Raw genomic sequence first — 16,340 nt, forward strand, 5'->3', positions numbered from 1 at the left:
CCACTTTGTGGGGCTCTAAGACGATGCCAACCTCAACCCAGAGCCAAGGAGGGAAAAAAATCTCAAACACTTTAAGACTGGGTTCAAAAGCCCAGGACACCTGTCTGCTTTCCCCCATATGGCATCTGGTTAGGGGATGTGAATCAGAATTCAGAATCTGTGCTGCCCAGAGTGGACAGGGCACAGCGCACCCAAACGCAATAAATAATGGCCCGCTCAGGACCCTGCCCCTGCCTCCTCCCCCAGCTACGGCTGCAGGGGGTTGGGAAGTCGTCTCATTCTTCGTGATCGGGGATCCCAGTCCCCAAACTCCACCCCCCCCCCCACCTCTGCACTGCGTGGCGTGTGGGATCCGGCTGCCGCTACTGCACAGGACGGAGCCTGAGTCGTTCGCTTTATAGCATCATTTATGGCAGGAACTAGGAACGTAATGTGTTTACACAAACACACGACAATTGTACATCGGCATCTTTACAATATTAAAGGAGTCATATACAAGTCTACAGGCATCGTACACAGCGCGGGGCCGGCTGGGGCGCCCCTCCAAGATTCCCCCCCACCCCCGGGTGGAGCCAGCGCGCAGGAAGGGTGACAAGGCCGGGACGGGGGTGGGGGGGGGCGTCTTTGCGCCTGTCGTCTGGGAGGGAGTGGGTCTGGGGGGACCCCTCGGGGCCAGTCCTTGTTGGAATCCAGAGCCTGGAGCCCCAGGTACGCCTTGTGTCCCCGTCTGAGCGGCAGGCAAGCTCGTGTAACAGTTTCATTCAAATTCAGTGTGCATATTAGTGTGGGAAAATCGGAGCTGGGGACGGCTTCCTGAGCTGGGTACCCAGAGGATGCTGCTGACACATGGGCCCCTTCACCAGGGGGCCCATTCCTGAGGTAAGGATGCAGTGTGGCCCCGTGGCTGGTCCGGACGGGGAGAGACTTCTGCAGAAGCGCAGGTGTGAGGACACTCAGACAGGACTGGAAGCCCCTGGGCATTAGTAGGTCAGGTGGCTCACCAAGTGTGGCCGGCACCCTGGGTGGCAGCAAAGGTGGGGGTCTCAGATGGTTCCAGAGCCATCCATCCCCCACACCCCCAGAGCCCTCCTCCCGGCAGCCCCGTCCCCGGGTGGGCCCTGCTTCAGCTCCTACAGCATCTCCATTCTTGCATCTGTCTCTGGCACAGGGGCCGCAAGTTTCCAAGCCCTACCTTGCGGGTACCTGGGCCCCCGCACCCCGGAGCTCCCCCGCCACGGGGGTGTGCTGCACGGCCAGTAGAGAACTGAGCACCAGATGAAGAAGCGTTGGTCCCTGTTGGCCTCTCTGGCTTGTGCAGTTAGTTACTTCCATCTTAAATACTGTAGAAAAATAAGCCATCTGTGACGCAAGGAGCCCCACCAGTCTGCCACGCGTGGAGAAGGACGATCGGCTCCTCTGGAGTGGGCCCGGGGGCCTCCGCTGCGCCGGGCTGGTGAGCCCAAGGGTCTGGGGTGCTGTCCCCACCGCGGCATCTTTGGGTCACATCCACAGTCCTTCAGCGGGCACACCTCCGGCACCCCGCGCTCTGCGGCCACGGTACCTGGGGCTCCTGGGCCGGCTCCGGGCCCTCCAGCCCCACCCTCGGTCTCACGCCCACTGCTAAGCAGGCCGAGGCACAACTCCCCGGCACTGTCTCCAGGTCCCTGGGGCGTCCCCAGGGCCACACGGCCTCGGGTGGGCACTGAGGCAGGGCCTAGTCCAAGGGCTCCTGCTTTATCCGGACCGCGGTGGGGGTGGGCTGCGGCCGCCGCTCCTCCCGGCAGAGCACGTACTCGCTGAACTGGGAGGAGTCCACGCTACCCCCACAGGACGCGGCCACGCTGAAGCCCCTCTGGAACAGCCTCTCCAGGACCTGCCGGGGGAGAAAGAAGGGTCAGCCGCGTGCAGCTGCAAGGGTCGTGGCCTCGCGGGCCGTGAGATGTCCTGTTAAGACCTCATGACAGTGACCACCCTGCAGAACCACCGGGTGGGCAACCACAGGAAGGACAGGTGCAGCCAGGCCCCGGGTCCCCCTGGGTGACCAAACCTGGGAAGGCGACCTCGCCCCTGCTGCCCTCCCCACTCTCAGGTGTCCACAGCCTTGACCCAGAGGCAGAAAGAGACTTCGGGCCCCTTCTCTCTTCTCCAGGGCATAACCTGCCTCCCTCCCCCGCCTCACTGAGGCCGACTCAATAATAGAGACCCTGCCTGCGGCCTCTGGGCAGCCACCTGCTTCCCTGAGCTGTGAGTCCCAGATGGTTTGAGGCCTGGGGGCCCATCAGCTCAAGGGAACTCGGGGTGGGGAGGAGGAGGAGGCCCCTCGGCTTCTGAGTCTCTACAGGCCTCCATGTCCACGTGGGTTTGTGCCTCTGTGGGGGCGAGGGGAGGGGGGTCCCGTCACCGTGGCTGACACCTGTGTCCCAGGCCTTGCAAGTTCTGACTGACAGCCTATGGCACGTGTGCGTGGGTGGGGAGGGGGAGGCCTTTGCGCCCCAGTGTCCACTCCGCCCCTAAGCCTGAATCAGGAGGAGTCTGCTCCTGGGTCTGCAAGCGCTGGTGCAGCATAGGCCCCATCCCTCCGGGGCCCCCCAGCTCTGAGCCCCGTCTGAGGAAGGCCTGCTCCGGGCGGCGGCCCGGGTGCCTGCGGCTGCGGGTCGGGGGGTGGGCAAGGGGGCTCCGGGCTGCCTTCACTCAGCGCCTGACCCTCCGCTCCTATGGCCCGGGTTTAATCTGACTCGAAAGGCAGACTCTGGGTGCCAAGTGAAGCACACTTTGTTGAAAATACTCTGGGCCATTTTTATAGAACATCCTTTCGGTTAAAAAAAAAAAAAAAAAAGCACAGATCAATTTTTTTAAGTCCGTCCCCCAGGCGCCATCATTTAATTATGAGCGGGACATAAATTATGCATCGACACATTGTTGCCTTTCCTGTAAGATGGCACGGAGGGCTTCACCGTCGGGGGCCACGCCTCCGTCCACCTATCCCTGCTGCCCCAGGGCCGCGGGCGGGGAGGCAGGGGCGCGGCGGGCCCAGCCCTCACCTGCGCAGCCCTCACCTGCACCGAGTTGAGCCTGCAGTAGCCGTTGAGCGGGAAGCGGATGACGTGCGTGGGGTCCTGGTTCCAGCCGGCGTTGACGGAGTTGCACATGACGTCGCCGGTCTCGGGGAAGACCTCCTCGATGAGGGCCTTCTCGCCGCTGAGCGCAATCCGCTCCCCCAAGTCCGGCGTGACCCGCACCACCAGGCAGTCACAGGCGCGGCTGCGGCGGCGCTGCTCCTGCTCCTGCTGCCAGCGCTCCAGCTCCCGCACCATGGGCTGCAGCTGGTAGTAGCGGGCCTCCTCGTACAGCAGGCTGAAGTCCTGCGGGGGCGCACAGGGCAGGGCAGCGGCTGGGGGCTGCGCCTGCCGACCCCGGCCCCCCACGCACCCCGCCTGCCCGGGCAGTTCCGTGCGGCCCCCGGGGCTCGGTGCGACCCGGATGGCCGTGCCCCTGGCACAGACGGGGCAACGGGCTCAGGTGACTGTGTGCGAGCCCCGGGAGTCTAGCCTTCACCCCAAGGCAGCAGCTGGTGTGCACCTGTGCCAGATACCTTGCGCTCGTCCATCTGGGCTCGAGTCCCTGGAGCAGCGAGAGGCCTCTGGAAAGACCAGGGGGCTGGGCTAGGAGAGCCCGAGGCCGTGCCTACACCTTCTTAGAAGCCCAGACACGAGAGGCTGGGTCAGGCACAGGGCAACAGCATCGCCATCTGCCCCCGAGGAGCTCAGGGCCCAGCAGGGCAGCAAAGCAGACCTGCCTGGGTGGGATCTTTGGCACCCCATCTACCAGCCCTGAGGCCTCTGATCGTCAGTTACTGACCTTCTCAGAGCCTCAGTTTCCCTGTCTACAAAAGAGACATAAACACCCAGCTCAGAGAGGAGGGTGAGGTCTAAGGGATGACAAAATGTGCCAAGTGCCAGGCCCACCCTGCCCTAGCAGGCCGAGTGAGGAGGTGTCAGGGAGGTGGGGAGGCCACCTCCAGGCAGCCCACTCCCAGGCTGGCACGTTCCCAGCAACTGTCCCCTAAACACATGCATACCCATACTTGCCCTGGCTCTGAGTAGCTTAGGCCCCAGGGCTTGGGGCACTCACTGGGGCTCACCTCAAGGCTGGCTGGTGAGCCTGAGGACCCCTGGGGGGAGGCAGGGGGGCCCAACCCCCACGCAGGGCCCAGCCCCACAGGCCCTCGGTCCCTTCCACCTGTTGGCCCCAGCCTCTGGAACTGCTCTGAGGGAAGCCCAAGCTCTAGCCCCTACCCGGACCTGTCATCTGTCAGGGACCCACCCTGTCCCTCTGATGGGGTTCCTCAGGGCTCCGTCCTGGGCGTCCACTCTCATCCACTCCCAAGGTTTTAAATCTTTTTTTTTTTTTTTTTTTTTTTAATTTTTATTTATTTATGATAGTTACAGAGAGAGAGAGAGAGGCAGAGACACAGGCAGAGGGAGAAGCAGGCTCCATGCGCCGGGAGCCCGATGTGGGATTCGATCCCAGGTCTCCAGGATCACGCCCTGGGCCAAAGGCAGGCGCCAAACCGCTGCGCCACCCAGGGATCCCCACTCCCAAGGTTTTAAATGATATCTGCACGCGTTTTTCTGTACAGCCCAGAACATCCCCATGCGATGCCCCCAACACCAAATCCCTGCAGGAGTGAGGTGCAACGCTCCCTTGAGCCTGTTCCACGCCTGGGCCTCCATGCACGGACTCAGGACCCAAGCCAAAGGCCAGGAGGCAGCCTTGAGAGTCCCCCCACCTCCGACTGGTCCACACTGTGGCCTTCCGCGGCCAGCTCCTAAACATAAACCTCATCTGCCACTTTGCTCTATCTTCATGGTCTCCCACCTGGACCAAGGCCTCAGGAAACCTCCCTCGGCCTCCCGCTCCCACCCCTCACCCCAACTGCACCCTTGCCCACACAGCAGCCAGCGCTGTCCTTCTGACTTGCAAACCCGATGTCACTCCCTGCTCACAACCCTTGCACTGCATTCAGGGTAAAACGCCGAATGCCACGCAGGCCGCCTAGGTCCCACCTCGACCAGCAGCCCCCTCCCCCTACACACACTGTCCCAGGCCAACAGCTTCTGTCTGGTTCTGGAAGGTACCAAGCTTCTTGGCCTTCAAGCTTGTTTCCCCCGTTCCTCTTTCACCACCCAGATAAGCATCATCGTTCCCCCCAAACCCCCCGGGGCCAGGCTCCCCATGGTTCCCCTTCACCTCGCTCTCTACGTCTATGAAACATTTGCCCCCCACCCCGGGAACTTGTGCATTTCTATTTTTTTTTCTTTGTTCAACACCTGTCATCTCACTAGATCGTAAGCGCTATGGGGACAGGACCCACGTCGGCCCTGTATTTCACTGTATCTCTGGCCTGACTCTGGTTGTTGGCACCCGGTATCAGTTGGATGGAGGACAAAACAGCACCAGCGCCACGGGTCCTCCGGGTGCAGGAAGGAAGGACATCTGCCGGCTTGAGCCAGGCCTGAGCTTCGTTCCCCCGGGACCCCCCACTCCCCATGCCGTGGCTGGGCCCCACGAGGAGGCAGGCCTCTCGGAACCAGGTCAGCCACCCTGGACAGGCGCCCCCCGCCCCCCAGACCTGGGGGCAGCCTTTTGTTTAAAGGGTATTTGGCTTGGGTCAGGGTTTCCCCTGCCAAGTGCCCACAAGCAACAGATGTAGGAACTCTGTAACTCCGTGTGTAACTCTGGCCCACAACCGTCCCTCAACACGGCAAACGAGATGGGGTACGCGCGGCCGCTTAATTGTTGTTACACCCTGATAAATAAGCTAAAAATGTGAGAAAACAAAATTAGTTTAGAAAAACTGATTTAGCCCTCGGCTTCATCGTTTAACTTTTTATGGTTGCCATGACGACCGTGGGTCCATTTATTAAGTCACAGCGTCCCCTGTGTAATGCCACCGCAGGCAGCGCAGGGGAGCGGCTGGCGGCCGACTTACCTTGAAGTCATCCGGGAGCAGCAGTTTTGACGTCCGCAGGAAGCTCAGGACATAGCGGAAAATCTCCCCATCCCGGTCGATGAAGTAATGTTGCTTCAGACTGTCCAGGACGATGGGCTCGGTGCCATTGAAGAGGCGGCTTATTCTGGGAGAGGGGGGAGCAGGGGTGATGGAAGGGCCAGTCACCTGCCCCACCGGAGGGGCAAGGGGGCCTTCCCTGGGTAACTAGGCCCCTGCCAGGCCCCGCAGGTGTCTGCATACCCCCAGGGCGGTCAGGTCCCAGTCACAGAGGACACTGGCACATGCTGCACACCCGGCCTACACTCACAAGCCACAGCCAGAGAGACACACACACCTGGCCGCGTGCACCTGCCCGCCGACACACTACCGGCCTGGAAAACTAGAGTGACACGCAGACACAGCCTCCTCGCCCCCCACACACAAACCCTTGCCAGGCACACCCGCCCAGAAAACTCCTACCGACCAGCAGATACCCCAGCCCACAGCCTCACGCCCAGTGAACGCACGTAAACCGGGCACGTCAGTCTCGGGTCACACACATCCACCTCACCCAACCCACATGAATGAGCATCAGAGGCGACACACTTGGGCAACAGGCTCAAGATCACACGGTCCCCTCCCCTGCCACACACGAATCGCGGGCAGACCCAGACACACCCAGGAAAAGGACATGCCAGCCAATGAGAACCACCGAGACACAGCTGTGTAGGCTGACAAACTCACAGACAGACCACGCAGAGCCACTCACTCGGGGAGCCCTAGGGGAGGAAGAGAGGCAGGCGGGAGGGATAGCATGTGTGCACACACACACGCGCACTCTACAGTGTGCCTGCACACAAGCTGTGGTGTGAGCATGTACACATGCACCACAGCCTATGCACATACACGCACCCGGTATGTCCCCAGACGCCGGTGTATTCACGTGCAGAAGTAGGTGTGCACACCTGGCAGGGGAGAGACGTCCCGTCCCAGCACCCTGTCCTCTGAAGGGCAGTGGTTCTGACAGAAACACAGGACCTGCAGGAAGCTCGTGGGGAGCCCCCGATGCCTGTCCCTGTCCATTCCAGGGAGGAGGACCCCTGGCCCCAGGGCCAGGGCAGCCGGCCCCTTTTGGCTCAGCTGTGGACAGTGAGAAGCCCCAAGGAGGGGCGGGGACGGCCAAGAGCTTGATTCAGGAACAGGTGGGAGGTTGGCGGGGTGCCGTGAGTGACAGCACCTCCAGATACCCTTCAGCAGGCACAGCCACACACCAGCAACACCCTGGCACGGCGACAGCTTATGTGCACCGCCTGGGAGAGGGGTGGCTCTGTCTGGGACTGACCCTGTCTGCACCCACAAGGACCCTCCAGGGATGCTCCCTTCTCCACCAACAGCCCGGTCCTCCGTCCGTTCCAAGTCACTGGTCCTCAGAGCACATGAGTTGGGTAGATACTGAGGGGTGAGAGTCCCCAAAGCGTCTCAGGTCCTCCCGTCTATACTGTCCTCCGGTCTGGTGGCCTGGCACGCTCAAGGCACCGGCCACAAGGGCCTGCCCTGGCCTGCGGTAGCCACGCAGCCACCTCTTCTCACTCTGGGGCCACGGCTGAGCCCCTGTCCCAGCGGGGCCATATAAAGGGCAAGGCTGCCTCATGGATGGGCGTGAGCAGCTCAGAGTCCAGGATGAGGTGTGGAGAGGCCCAGACCCGTGGAACCAGTACTGCAGTCACCCAGACACAACTCATCTCCGGACTCCCAAGGCCCCTGAGCCCTGTCACCCTCCCAGGCCTGGGGAACGCAGCCCCTGCTGGAAAGCCTAGTGGGCTCCAAGGCCGCTTCCAGCTGCCGGAGCCCCTAAGACCTGGCCTCTGCGGAGCTTGGGACATGCAGAATGAGGGCCATGAAGGGCCCCAGGCGCAGATGGGACTAAGCAAGGCTGCCGGGTCCCACAGGCCATCCTTGGCCGAAGCCCCACATGTCACACCAGCAGGAGAAAGGAAAAGCCACATTCGTAGGCAAGCTAGCCGGTCCGAAGCCTCAGCCTCCCTGTGGAACCTTGTCCCCGCTTCCTGGCTGAGCTCAAACACTCTGTGCGGCAAGTAACGTTCTAGGCCTGGGTACCTTGCAGATGTCTCTGATGCCAGGGCTGGCTGGAGCTCCACACCACCCCGTTGGTCTAGGGGACCCCTGGGGCCACCCACATTCTAGGGCTGCCTGGGTTCTAGGTTGTTTTATTGGTCAGATGCTAGAAGGTTCTCAACCTGCCTTATTTTAAGACGGGTTCTAGATATTACCATCGGTATCCATTTGAAGGACAAAGGCCTTTCCCACCCTCGGTCTGAGGCTACGGAGGAGGTAAATTGAGGGCAGGTTAGGACAACTGCCGCAAAAAGGACTCTCCTCATCCTTCCCCTCCCTACTTGCAGGGTCTCGAGAGCCAGCTCCTTCCCTGGGCCACCCTCTGAGAGAGGCTGCAGGGTGTGGGACAGCAACTTCTGGAAGTCCTTCTCAGAATAATCCAGCCAGTTCTGATCCCAGCTGACAGGGGTCTCCTTTTTTTTTTAAAAAAAAAAAAAAGCTTTGGCTCCAATTTCCTGGATGGTTCAGTGGAAGGTTTTATTAGTTCTGAAGCTCCTGGCTTAATTTGCTGCTTCCCACATCCAGTGTGGACACCACCTTGGGGCCGTGATGGCAGCAGCTAATGGATGTCCGGCAGGGACAGGCGAGGTAGCAGCCCTGGGGCGTCCACTTCCAGCCCTGGGGCAGCCGTGCTCTGCTCTTTCTGGGCACAGGCTGATGGCTGTGCCTGAGCCAGCTGGTGGCCGCACCTGCCCCGGTGTTGGAGTCACCCCGATGAGCCAAGAACCAGAAGCCCGGGCATAGTCCTGCGGGTGCAGGGTCCCAAGGCTGTGGGACACCAGCCCCCTGGCCTCACGGCACTGCCCAGGGCGGGACTTTCCTGAAATCCCGAAGTCCCCTGGGGTGACCTTAGCACTCTTACTCGTTCATCTCTTGGTGACTCAAACATCAGTGCCATGGGTAAGGGATTGATCTTGGTTTCCGGAATTGGTGAAAAGACTTTTTTAAAAAAAAAATATTAATGATTCAATTAAAGAAGGATGAGAGAGAGCTGTGGGGCTCTTGCCAGCACAGCTGTCCAACCCACTTCCCAGGCCCGGCCTGACCCACTGTCCCCTGACTGTCCTACAGGTCCCACCACCCCTTGGTCTCTGGGCCAAAGCTTTAGGCCTAGGGAGCAGCTCTCCCCTGAGTCAGAAGCCATCCAGGCAAGCATGACAGATTCATCTCAGAGCCCCAGACGGCCGCCCCCTCTGGGCATATCCTGCCCCCTGAGGGTCCCACATGCCCCATCACGGGGCCACAGGGCGCTCGGCTCCCCAGAGGGCCTGCCCTGCCGCAGAGCAGGATGATGGGCAAAGATGAGCTGCACTGCGGGTATGAGAGGGGAGGGCTGCCCCTGTCCTTGCCCATCCCAGGCGGCAGCCCGAAGACAAGAATGAGGCAGCCACTCCCCGCAGGCCTGAGCTGTGATTACTCTAGAAAGGCAAGTGTCTGATTTCAAGAAACACTCTTCAGAGAGGTTGTGGGCAAGGGTTTTATGAATTTCACTCACAAACGTCGTCAACCGATTAAGGGATGATCTATCTCAAACAACTCGGGAATGCCGCAGAAGGCAAAATTGAAATTAAATAAGCAGAATCCATCTCCCATCCTAGACAGAGCTCTGCCGGCGAGCGCACAGGCCGGCCCTGCTGCTGTGGCCTCACGGCTGCCGGCCCCGCGAGGCCCCCAAGTTCACAAGTGCCCCAGGCCTCGCCTCTGTGGGGCTGAGGGATGAAGTCCCAGCTGCCATCTGTACCCCAGGCTCCCCAGATTCCGATCTGGACGCTCTATCCACCTCCAGCACTTGCTCCCAGCTCCGCCCCGGCTCTCAACAAGGTACCATGCGCTACGGATGCTCTGCAGTGAGCCACCACCCCAGCGACAAGGCAGACTGACAAGAAAGCTTCCCAGAGATGATCCCTCGGTGTCTGGGGGATTAATTAACTCCTCTTGTTTTTTTAAATGTATAGAACAAGGGCGAGACCCCGCAGCCCCGGCCCTCCTGCTGCTCAGCCCCGGGTGGTGGCTGCCTCGCTGTGCCAGGAGCAAGCGGTCGTGGGCTCTGCGAGCAGCACACTGCGTCACCTCCAGGAGATGCTCGGAGGCCATCCCACCTCTGGGCAGCCCTGCTGCTATGCCAACAGGAAACCGGGTCTGCCCCTGGGAGGGCCATGCCCAAGCGGCAGGAGCAGGGGAGCCGGACGCGCCTGGCACCTCCCACAAATGGGCTCAGGAGTCAGGAGCTCCGGGGAGCTGGGCAGAGAGCAAGGTGCCCTGTTGGGAGGCTCCTGGTCAGAGACACTTCATCTGCTGAGGGGGGTCTGAGGCTCATGCTTATCCACAGCCTGAACACCCTGACATTCCTAGCTAGTCACTGCAGCTCTCCCCCTCCCCCCTCGCCACCCCTCCCCGCCACCCTGCCTCCCCGGGGCACAAGGGAGCCCGCTGCTACCCCGCAGGATCTAGCAGGGGCCACTCCAACAGACAAAGATGGCAAATTGCAACTCCCACTCCTCCCTCTCCTTGTGTCCTTAACCGAGGGTTAGAGTAGGAAATAGGATTAAGTACTTCTCTCTAACACGATCCCAAGGAGTATGCAGCATGGCTCACAAACGGTCCTCTGCAAAGGCCAGGCCTGGGTCTCAGTCCAGAGGAACCTGAAGGTCCTCGGGCTTCCCAGCCGGCTGCTGGCCAGGTGGGGCTGGCTCCGAATAGGGGGCTTCGGCCGGCGGGTCAGGAACTCCACCTAGCACTTTCAGCGCCACCAACCCAGGGTCGCAAGTTCCTGTCTAAAGCATCTTTCGAGGGGCAGACTCGGTCCTCCCGAACCCCAGTGCCCCCAGTCTGGGGGAGCAGGTGGGCCCTGGAGAGCCCGCACGCAGGCTGGCGGAGGGCACGGACCCCACTGGTGGCAGCAGGCTGGCGATGCTGCCGGGAACCACTGCACGCCTGGTGCTACCAGGGGCTTGGCTCTTACCTGGAGTCGGGGTACTTGGTGAGCGTGGCCAGGCTGCTGGTGTACATGTGGCCACCCACATCGATATGCACGGGCGCATTGGACTTGGTGAGCTGGGCTGGCAGTGGGATGCCCTGGGCGGCCAGGGGAGACACAGGCGACCGGGTAAGAGACAACCGGGACATGCTTCCTCCCTCCTGGAGATGGAAACAAGGCGAAAACAAGAGTTTCTCCACGACGGAGCTGTGCACTCACTCCCCTTTATTGCCAACGTGATCACAGATCTAATCAGATCACTTCTGCTGGGGCCTGATCACATATTCAGCTGACAAATTATGGCCACCACTGTAATTAAGTGTATTTGCATCATTTTCTTCAAAGTACCAGAGGGGGAAAAGAAAGATGCTTATTAGCAATAAGAAATCAGGAAAAAAAAAATTTCAAGGTGTCAGCCTCCGGGGGCATAAAACAAACTGCAAAATTCTAATTAAAGGTCGCGGGCTTATGTGTTAGATGTGAAATATCCCCTGACAAACGAATCACCAATTTGTGAATTGGGATTCAGGGGTTTTTTGCAAGTTTGTCTCAGTAACGAGACACCTCTAAATTAGTGACTTCCTCAGCACCTAAGGCGTTGAGTTTTATACATGTAGTAAATTTCACATCAAATTAAGAGCATTTTTGTTTCAAAAAAAATACATAATCCGCACAGCCAGTCAACAGCCATCCCTTGGATGCGGAGGCTGCGAGCAAGGGCGGCCGGTGGGCAGGCAGGCGCTGGGGAAGAGGACCAGGAGGGGGCCCCCGGCCACTGCCCAGCCCACCCTGCTGGCTCTCACCGCGGTGCCGGCGCTGCCGTGGGCGTGAAGCGAGGACCCGCTCGGCCGCTCCTTGCGGTGAGGCATCTAGGCTTCCATCGCTGCCCAGAGTATCTGTGGGGAGCACCGACAAAACCACAGGGCTTTTACTCCTCAGCAGTCCTGCGTGCTGGGTCTCCCAGCGTCGGAGATGCTTGCAAGCATCCTTCCCGCCTACGCTGTCTGGGACCCCATAGCACACAGCCCTCTCCGGATTCCACCCGCCACTACCCTGTCCCCACGCCCCAAAGCCGGAGCAGTTCATGCATGCACACGTGCGCGCACACACACACACACACACGCTCACACACGTGTTTTCTGGGCAGCTCCATGTCTGCTAATTCGGTTAATGACAGTGCTGAAGCATATGCTCACCATTATTGCCCCAAAATGTTTCAGAACAAATCTGATTTCCCTGGTATTTTGGTTCAGAGCCACGTTACCAAGCGTGTCTCCTCTTGCATCAGCAGAGAGCCCCGTGGACCACAGCTCAGGGATCCCCCACCCTCCACGGGCTGGGGAGCCCGGGAACCTCTCTGAACACCACCTCCACCGTGTTAAGATGCAGTCTGTGAATGGCCAGACACGCAGAAGCCTCTTTTGGCAGAAGAGGGGAAGTCACTTAGGAGGCCACCTCTTTCCTGGGGTGCCTAAGAGAGGAAACTTGTCTTTGTTTGCCTAGCCCACACCTCTGCAGTTTCTCCCCAGCCCCGCAGAATGGTCTTATCTGTGCCTAATGAATTCCAGATCCCCTCAGGATCACACGGCCCAAGGCATTGGAGAGCTGGCCAGAAGGAAACAAGACAGCAGCTCGGCAAATGGACCCTCTCTCCTGCTCCCCCCCAGGCACTTGCGACTTTGCTCTATGCCACAACCAGCAACTGAAATAAGACTGTCCCTCAGTCGCTAGAAGCCACCCTAGGACACTGCAGGAGGGGTGGGGGTCTGTGCAGCCCCTTGCATTGACTGGAGGCTGTCTCCTGGGGCACAGTGAGCACCCCCACCCTCACACCCATACCCCCACACACGCTGACTCCCACCGGCCTCACCTGGACTTCTCTCTCTCGGGTTTGACTTTGTGCCTTGAAATTCAACATCCAGTTTTAAAACATGGACCAAGGTCCAATGAGCATCGATCCTGCCAGTTTAAGTAAGGTTACTCTCCTTGGCTTTGCTCTGCCTTCTGTGTCCTGGCAAGTTCCCTGACATGAACCTAGGGTGGGGGTGGGGGTGCCATGAGACGGTGACGTTTCACTTATACTCTCGCTGGGGGGCTACTCAGGGTCTGCCGCTTGCGGCATCCCTGACTTCTGGCCAGCTCAGAAAAGCAAAGCAGGTCACTTATCTCAAGGAAGTTCTGAGAAACCAAAACAGATCTCAGGATGGGTTTTCCTGCCCTGGGAGGCTCCACTGGGGGAGGAGCCAGAAGGAAAGCCACACGCAGGATAAACTGCTCCAAGGAATTCCGATGGAAATTCTATCAAGGCCGACTGCGCAATGTTTTCCCAACTACCAGGACACCACTCGAGTGACATTTAACACCAAGTACCCATCACAAAAGCTCTTCGGTCCCGTTCTCATCCAGCCTCTGTTTCCATCACAAGCACGACCTGATGTTCACGGCAAACCAGGAACTCACCATTGGAAGCCCCAGGCTTTACGCCTCCACCAGAACCTCCGGCGCAGTCTCCGGCCAACGCATCTGTGCTGGACAATGCACCTCTCCCCCGACACCACTGCTGAGGTCAGAAGCACAAAAGTGGGTGCAGTCAGAGACACAAGTTCATTCCTTCACCACCACCAGCAAACCCACGACCCCACGACCCAGCCCCAGCGCGCCCCGGCCCTCCCCGGGCTCGCCCACACCGCCTGTTGCAGGGCCCTCGGCGGCGCAGCGTGCTCGGGGCCTGCGGGCTTCCACGCTGGCTGGGGATTGACCTGCTTCTCTGAGCTGCGGTGGGAGCCCCGGTCCCGTGGCCGCCGCCGCCGCCGCCGCCGCCGCCGAGCCCCGCCCGCCCGAGCAGAGGGAAGCGAGCAGAATGCCACGCTCATTTACACACAAAATGATTTTGTGTCCCATTGTGCTCGCAGTTGTTCAGCTCTCTGGGGGTGATTAAACTGGCTGAGCTGCGGCAGCTTGAGACGATTTCACTAAATCGCTTCTTCGTGAAGTCGCTTCTTTGCTAAGCTGTTATTTTAACCATAAAAGGTAAACAGAAGGCGCCTCGCGAGCTCCCTTCAGCTCTGCGCCCTGGGCGCCCGCCTGCGGGCACGAGTGCCAGGGGCCTGCAGCATGGGCCGGGGGTGGGGGTGCAGGGGGAGGGCGGCCCGGAGCAGGGGGGCGGGGGGCGGGGGGCGGGCATGCCACCTGGTGCGCGCCAGCCCCGCCGCGGAGCCCGCCGGCCGGTGTGAACTTCGGGGCGGCCAGAGCCGGCTGGGCCGAGGCCCGCGGCGCCGCGGGGCGGGGGCGGCCGCGGAACCCGAGGTGCCCGGCAGGGCGGGGAGGGGTGCGCGGCGGGGGCGGGGCGGAGGACAAAGTTAAATCAAGAGGCAGACACTTAGAGACCACAGATGGGAAGCTCGCCTAATTAAGGACGTAAAAGCGCTTTTGTTCTCAAAGTTTATTGTTGCCGGGATTTAAAAAAAAAAATTAATTGAAACTAATGCTGTTATTCACTCGTGCAGTTAAATTCCTTCGTGCACATTTGAGACACGGAGTGAAAACTTGAAGCTCATCTTTCTGCAGTCGAGGTGGGGGGCGCGGGAGGGCGGAAAGGCGTTTGGGCCACGGGAGAGGGGCGTCCGCCGGTGTGCGCCCCGCGCGCGCGCCCGGGTCAGGGGGTCCCCGCGGGCAGGGCAGCCCCGGCGCGGCCCAGCGGCCCCCCGCCCCCCGCGACCCCGCGCGCCCGGGGCCACCACCAGCTCCCCGGCCCCTCCCGCCCCGCTCGGACTCGCCGGGTGGGCGTCCGAGGACGCACGTCTGTCCCGTTAGAGACTTTTTCCGATTTGGGCGCCAAGCCGGGCCCTGTGCGCCCCGAAGCCCCAGCGGCGTGAGCCCGGTTCTGACCCCGGAAACTCGCTGGCCCTGCAGGGCGCTCGGCTCTGCACTGAGGCCCGAGCGCCCGGACCTGCAACCCCCCCGCCGCGCGCGCACACACACACACACACACACACACGCACACGCACACCCCGCCCCGCGCGGCAGGAGCTCGGCGCCCGCCCGCGTGGGGAGGGTCCGCCGGGGCCCGGGCCAGCCCACGTGGGCAGCCCCCTCCCGCGCCAGGCCTTTGTGCCGGGTGCCCCCGCGCCGCCGGCCCCCGCCGCCCGGCCCCCGGACAAAGCGGCCGCCCCCACCCAGGTGCAAACCCCGGGCGAGCGACTTTCGCGGCGTCGCCGCCACTTTGGGGACAGGGGTGCGCGGCGCCGGGCGGGGGCGGCCCGCGCGGGGCTTACCTCGGAGCCGGGGCGGCGGATCGGGCTCGGGCCCGGGCCCGGGCGCAGCCCCCGCCCCCCGCAGCCGCCGGTCTCGGGCGCAGCCTCGCCGCCTGTGCTCGCCGCGCGGGTCGCTCCGGTCTCGTCCTGGAGTTACTTTCTCTCTCGCCCCCAACCCTCCCCCCACCCACCCCTCCCGCCCCGGCCCCCGCTTCGCGCGGCCCCTCGCGGCGCGGCGCGCCGGGGCCTCCCCTCCCCGCCCTCCCCTCGCCTCCTCCCTCCTCGCCGCCGCCGCCGCCGCCGCCGCCGCCTCCTCCTCGCGCCGCGCTCCGGCCGCCCTCCCGCCGCTCCCGCCGCCTCTCCTCCTCCTCTCCCTCCAGCGGCCTTCCTGGATGGCTGGCGAGAGAGCCAGCCCCCCGCCCCGGGCCGTGGCGCGCGCCCCGCGGCGGCCGAGCCCGGACGCGAGGGCAGCGACCGGCTCCAGTTGCCGGCGCGGCGGGCGCGAGCGGGAGCGCGCGGCGACTCCTGGCTCGGGGCTCGGCTGCGCCGCGGGGCAGAGGATTAGAGTCGCAATTAGCTCCGCGCGCCCGCGCCTGCCGCGCTCGGCGACACGAATGCGCCGCGTCCCCTCCTCTCGCCCGGCGATCCCGCCCGCCTCTCCCGGAGCCCGCGCCCGCCCGCCCGCCCGCCGCGGCCTCCGCCAGGACCCTCCCGGGAGCGCCGCGCCCGGGCCCCCGCGCCCCCCGCGCCCCCCGCGCCCCGCGGCCCCCGCCCCCCGCCGGCCGGCCACGCGGCGCCCGGGCCTCCTCCGGGCTCGGGAGGGGGCGGGGGAGAAGCTGATTTTAATCATTGTCATTTCATCTGATGTAATATTTCCCCGGGCGCTTTCAGCTGGGCATAAATTTTCGGCTCCCAAATAAGTAACACAGGGCACGTTTCTCACATTTCTTGACTCTTCGGTTACAAAGAGGAGAGCAGCCGC

At 62.0% G+C, this 16,340-nt stretch overlaps 1 protein-coding gene across 7 annotated transcripts; it reads right to left on the reverse strand.

Moving 5' to 3' along the window:
- Positions 1–389: 389 nt before the first annotated feature.
- On the reverse strand, positions 390–15,536 carry KCTD15 (potassium channel tetramerization domain containing 15). 7 transcript variants are annotated; one of them, XM_077855752.1, is made up of 7 exons: positions 15,380–15,536; positions 13,566–13,665; positions 11,909–12,001; positions 11,091–11,266; positions 5,993–6,137; positions 3,057–3,362; positions 390–1,873 (listed from the first exon to the last, which is right to left on the reverse strand). In XM_077855752.1, exons 3-7 carry the CDS (start codon positions 11,972–11,974, stop codon positions 1,715–1,717), a joined length of 852 nt encoding a protein of 283 aa, XP_077711878.1. In that variant the 5' UTR covers positions 11,975–12,001; positions 13,566–13,665; positions 15,380–15,536; the 3' UTR covers positions 390–1,714. The 7 variants fall into 7 exon arrangements, with proteins under 7 accessions (XP_077711878.1, XP_077711881.1, XP_077711896.1 ...); XM_077855755.1 differs by having other exon boundaries at positions 13,566–13,662; positions 15,380–15,526; XM_077855770.1 differs by lacking the exon at positions 15,380–15,536 and adding an exon at positions 13,987–14,090 and having other exon boundaries at positions 13,566–13,662.
- Between the last annotated feature and the right edge of the window lie 804 nt (positions 15,537–16,340).

This window comes from Canis aureus, chromosome 1 (genome assembly GCF_053574225.1).
Source record: "Canis aureus isolate CA01 chromosome 1, VMU_Caureus_v.1.0, whole genome shotgun sequence".
NCBI lineage: Eukaryota > Metazoa > Chordata > Mammalia > Carnivora > Canidae > Canis > Canis aureus.